General features: G+C 32.1%; 1 protein-coding gene across 1 annotated transcript in view; it reads left to right on the forward strand.

Annotated features, from left to right (window-relative positions):
* Nucleotides 1–6,128, forward strand: part of RASA1 (RAS p21 protein activator 1) — a 137,169-nt gene that overhangs the window by 110,121 nt on the left and 20,920 nt on the right. Inside the window, 2 exon segments of the mRNA XM_017890582.1 lie at nt 1,789–1,876; nt 4,082–4,159. Coding sequence (XP_017746071.1) covers nt 1,789–1,876; nt 4,082–4,159 — 166 coding nt within the window.

The raw sequence follows: 6,128 nt of genomic DNA on the forward strand, positions 1-6,128 counted from the left end.
AAAAAATATCCTCAGGTTTGTAGCGCTTCTTCAACCTGAGACCTGATGTTCTTTGTCAGTTTTAGAAAACTCTTGGTTGGTATCTATTTAAATGGTTAGTGTCTAATTTAAACAGTTGTTCTGCCACACTCTTTTTTCTTCTTGGAGTCCTGTTAAAAAAAGTTGAACTATTTCCCATGCTGTTTTCTAGGTTTTTCATCCTTTTTTCCTCTGTACCAAGCTATATGTTTTCTTCTGGTCTTTCAGTTCAATCTTCCATTCTGCAGTTAAATCCACTTTTTCAGGACTTCATTTTATTACATTTTTTTCAATTTAGAATTTCCATTTTTTAAAAGATCTAGTTTCTGGCAAAATTCTTGTTACCTATTTTCTTAAACATTTTAATTATAATTACTTGAAAGTCTTGTCTGTCTTCAGTATCTGGATTATATGTATGTCTTTCTGGTTTTTTGTCTTAACTTTTAGCCATTTAATCCTGATGCCTGTAGTGTCTACTTACTTTGATTGAATGGTAAACATTGTACATGAAAATCTATGGAAACTATGGATAATAATGTTACTGTGTACAGAAAGAATTGTTCTTACGGATGGTGTAGGGATAGTACATCTTGTAAAGGCTGTTCTATTTCTGGTTTGCCCTTATCATGAAGGCATATCTTCAGGGGTCTCAGTGGAAAGCCTGAAATTCATTTTTTTTTCCCTCCCAGCACTGTCAAACTACTGGATTTGTAGTTAGTTTTTTAGCCTTTTAGCTACTATTTTCTGCTTAGCGTCTCAGCTACACAGCTTAGGAATTGGCAACTGCCTTGAATGGAAAAGCTGTGGAGAATGTCGGGTTCATTATAGTATGATCTTGGCTCCTCAAATCTTAGCTGCTTTGGTCGTTCTCCAGTGCTTTCAAACAGTTGTTTTTTTTGTTTTGTATTAATATTTTAAATTTTATCCAACTAGGATGGTTAGTCTGATACAGGCAATATTTAGAATTGGGAGTTTCCAGTTTCTATTTTCCATGATTATTTTTAGGACATTCACAAAGCATGAAAAGATAGTCTTTATCTTTAATAAGTGTTAAGCCTGTCCTCTGTGTATTTTTGCTATGGCTTCCTAACATTAGCATGATATAAAATCTTTGTTTAAAGCAGGAAATAGAAGTAACATTTATTGAGTTCCAAAAACATGCAGGCCCTTAGTAAAAATTTTATCAATATTTTCAAGTCTAGTTGGAAAGATAGCATATTTTCAAAAGTGATATCAAATGATTTGTAATAATACTAAAAGAAGACAGGAACATTGTTGTACACAGCTGTTCACTTAAACTCTAGAACAGCATATGTATGAGGAGATGATGTTTCAACAGGTGAAGAAAAATGATCAGTTTAGAAAAATTTGAAAATATAGAATCACCTACAATCTCCTTAGAGATAATTACTTAGAACATTTTGGTCTAAGAACATTTCTAGTCTTTTCCAGTGCATATAAAGCTTTTCAGATTAGCTGTGTGTAGTTGTAGCAATTCAGCTTCAATTTGTTTGTAACTTTATTTCTAATGTCTTTTACAATTAATTGAAATTGCTTTAGTTTACACTTTGAAACACTGATAAAATTTTAATAGTGCTGACAAAGTTTTCTAAAATATATACAGCTGACTTGTTTTTAGTAATGATCTAGTATAGTGGAGTATTATTTCTCTAAGAATTATAATTTTATGTTATTGTGTTTTGGAAGCTGGTATAAATATTTTGCTGCTTTTTGTTAAGCTTCCTAATAATTTTTGTTTTTATTTTAAAGGCCAAACTGTTTCCAGATAGTAGTTCAGCACTTTAGCGAAGAACATTACATCTTTTACTTTGCGGGAGAAACTCCAGAACAAGCAGAGGTAAGAGTACTGTTTCTTCAACTACTGTAAACTTTTATGTTAGCCCGTGTTTTCTTATTAACTGGAATAGAAAATGATTGCATTCAAGATAAAGTGATAGAAGCCCTGAAATCTAATCATCTCTTATTTTAAGGAAAGAGATTTCATATGTAAAAAGTTTTCTGAAAGAAATGCAGAAACAAACACAGTGAAGGGTTATTAGGAATGAAAACTCCATTTTAAATTGACCTTTAAATACTCTGTGATGTTGAGTCCAACTGAGAATGCTCATTTAAAATCCTCTCTGCATAAAGGCTATAGATAATCTCAGTACAATCCAAAGGTAAGCCAGTTAGTTTTGCTAACAGGCATTAATTATTCTTCTTCACTGGTTGAACTCCATGTCTGAAAATAAAAGTCAGTCAACACGAGGAAAGGGAGTTTAGGAATCTATTCTCCAAGCCAAGTCTAGATATAATGTCTACTTTAGATTAGCTATTGATCCATGTGCAGTGTGCTTCTTATAGCTTCTATTAAGTAATTTTGTGAAGAAATAATAGTAAAGAAAAAACTCTTTAAAAAATATTTTGCAGCAAACGGAGACACCACCTCTATAACAAAAGTAAAAAATTAGCTGGGTGTTCTGGCTTATGCCCAGCCACTGGATAGAATGAGGCAGGAAGATTGCATTAGCACAGGAGTTTGAGTTACCGTGAGTAAGATTGAGACAGTGTACCCTAGCCTAGGCAACAGACTGAGACACTGTCTCTTAAAAATTTTTTTTGCTTTCTTTGAACCCTAATACTTCTGGGGTATATGGTTGTATTTTACACAAATATGGCTAAATTTCAGCTTATACTCTAATGAAGGAACTTAAACGTGGTTAAGAAGTGAAAGTGGCTTTGTTGGAAATATAATTTGCCAACCCTAGATATGAGGAAGATGCCCTTAAAACTGGGTCCTAGCATGAGACTCACAGAATAAACTTGAATGAGCCACTGTGTTTTGTAGCTCGTAACTGAATATCATATTTCACATCTTTATAAAATATCTCATTTAAATGCTCATTTCACATGTAATGCACATTAAATTTTATGGCTATGTATCCCTAATTTTTAGATGAGAAAGGTAGGGCTCAAAACATTTTGGTAACTTACATGATTTTTTTAAATGTTAGAAATTGAGTTAGAAATTTAAACTTCAGTATCCTATTTTCTAATTATTTTACCATCATCCGTCTTTCTGAATAAAAATGTCACATACCATAGTGACATTTCAGCATGTTTTGCAGCCTGACTTAGAATATGTTTTAAATGTATTTATACATAATATTTATATATTTCCATAAATGGTATTTCCAGTTTTTGTCGATTTGTTGGGCTGTGGGGGTCTCTGGTTATTCTCTTCTATTTCAAAATGCTATGGTAACTGATTTGGTTTTAATTTGCTGTAATATAAAGACTGTCTCTAAATATTGATAAAGTTCAGCTTCATTGAAATAGCCAACAAACTAAAGACATAATTGAATAAAGCAATAGAACACAGCTTTCCAGAAACATGTAAAACCAAAGTGAATATTTAGATTTATTTTAATAAACCTTAGTTCTCTCCTTTCCCCAAAGCACTAGATAAACATTTAAAAAATATGGCTGCAATTTGATTTGAATATTAGGCTAAAATGATTTTAAAATCTAATGTTATATTTAAAAGCTTAAAATAACTCAAATCCCCTTATACATTTTTACCTGTATCATGGCCTAAAGTATAGATTAGCATGCTTGTCATGGGATCAGTCATCACGTTATCAGTTGGTTTTACAATCAGCCCTCTCCCCTTCTCAAAAAATGTATCAAGTTAAATTCCACCTAAGCTTTCCTCAAGTGTAACAGCTTAATTATACTTGACAGTTAACTTCCCCAAGGTAGTATGTTTGGGAGAAACAGTTTCTTTCATGTAAATTTGATTTTTTGGCTAATGAATGGCCACTCGATGTGTTTAATACATAAATTCAAACAAAGATTTATACAGAATTACAACTGTTTTGGTTGTTTTATTGATATTATTGGTTATTGTTACAAAGTGCAATATAGTCCGAGAATCAAAATGGCAGTCTAGAGAAGGAAGGAATTGTTGAATTTGAAAAAAAAAAAAAAAACCTAACTGATGATTTGGAAACCAGATAAACTAGTGTATATTTCTTTGAAATGCTTTTTTTTTTTTTTGTAGGATTGGATGAAAGGTCTGCAAGCATTTTGCAATTTACGGAAAAGTAGTCCAGGCACATCCAATAAACGCCTTCGTCAGGTGAAGCTTAATTTTCTTTGATTTTTAATTGTCACAGTTTGCTCTAACGCTTCGCTCTTTTATTTTATTTTATCTGAACTGTTTTGGACATCATATCTTAGGAGGGGTTAAGCCATGCTGCCACTTGCTTTAGTAGCAGGAAAACGTTACTTCTTTATGAAAGAGAATGTTCTTTCTTAGTCCAAAATGCCAACTGTTAAAAACATAAGAAAGGATTATTCTTCCACTTTAAATAACAATACTAAACCAACACAGCAGAAACTGTTCTGTTGGGCACTTAATTTTCCTTTAAAAAATTATTTTGGCCTTTTTCAAAAAAGTAGAACATTGAAAAGATCATCAGATTTATAGCACAAATCCCAATAAACTTTTTTGGGATTTTCATTTTGAAGAACAGCTTTTAAAACCTACTGCTTAACTCTTAGGAAATATTTAATCTTATTTGAAACTGTAACATGCCGTATACTTTGATTTGTGGAGAGTTAAGCTAGGCTTTCTCTTTTTTGCCTTTACAAGGGTAACTTTATAACCTCCATTTCTTGGCTTTTTTCTTTATAGTAATCCCTATATAATTGGAAGAAGTTAGGCAAATTTTGACATTCTCAAGGTTTTAAAGAAAGTTGAGTACAATATTTACTGACCAAAGTGTCTCCTGTTCTCTTCATGTGAATATCTGATAAGCTGAGTGATTAACATACTGTTCTACTGGGAGTGGATAATGGTTGACATTTAGGTGACTAAATAGTCCCTGTAACACAAAGTCTGGCTCTTCGCCAGGGAAATTTAAGTAGACACAAAATCGCCATGTCTTCATAACATTGTAACATTTTGTAAGCTATCAAAAATCAGATTGGATTTTTGCAAATAAGAGCAAGTTGTATTTTGTATGAAACCTGAGCCATTAAACTGACATTTGCAGGTTTAACATAATCATAGCTAACATCTCAAACACTTTTTATGTATCAGTGGGCAGTGAGATTTTGATTTACATATACAGTTGGCCCGTTCTATTCATGGGTTCTGCATCACTGTAATCTACCAACCATGGGTCAAAAATATTCAGAAAAAAATACAATAAAAAGATACAGTGTAACAACTATGTACATAGCATTCACATTGTATTAGGTATTACAAGTAATCTGAGATGATTTACAGCATACAGGAGGGCATGCATAGATTTTATGCAGATACTACATCATTTTCTATATGGAACTTGAGCATCTTGGGCTTTGTTATCTGCCAGGAGAGAGAGGTGGAGGGTCTTGAAATCAGTCCCCCACAGATACTGAGGGATAACTAGTTTGTAATCCTTATTACAACCTGTAGTGTAGACTTTATACTTACATATTAGAAAGATGAGGCTTAGAGGGACAGATTTGTCCAAGGCCACACAAGTAGTATATGGCAAGAGAGAAAGAGGACCTGATACTAGAAGGTAGATGATCTAAGTTTTGGCATCCAAACTGACAAATAACTTAGTTTCTTTAGGTTTGTATCCTTTCCTGTAAAATAAGAAGGTAAGGTCAGTGTTTTAAAAATGTTTAGCTGTGGAACTCTTCTATAGAAATAGAATCTTCCAGATAAATATTATATAACATACGGGATTTTGATTTGAGTAGTGACAGTTGTTTACTTACATTAGTAAAGAATTTTCTTCTTAACTTCATTTTCTCTTTATCATTGTTTTATGGTAGAAAAGATGTATTTCATTATTTCTCCAAGATATATATAGTGGGAGAAATAACTTGTAAAATAAAATTGCATTGTTTTATCTTTTTAGGTGGGAAGAATTATTTTAAATGTTTGAATGTTTTAAGTATGTCATATATAAAGGAAAAATATAACCAAAGCTCATATTTTCTTAAAAAAGGGGAAAATAAGTCATTATTTTTGGCTTTGTATCTTAGAGTAATTGCTTTTGAAATGTGCAATTCTAGAAACCTGGGGTAATAATTTTTTTTTTTTTTTT

Source organism: Rhinopithecus bieti, unplaced genomic scaffold (assembly GCF_001698545.2).
Source record: "Rhinopithecus bieti isolate Rb0 unplaced genomic scaffold, ASM169854v2 scaffold_1428, whole genome shotgun sequence".
In the NCBI taxonomy this organism is placed as follows: Eukaryota; Metazoa; Chordata; class Mammalia; order Primates; family Cercopithecidae; genus Rhinopithecus; species Rhinopithecus bieti.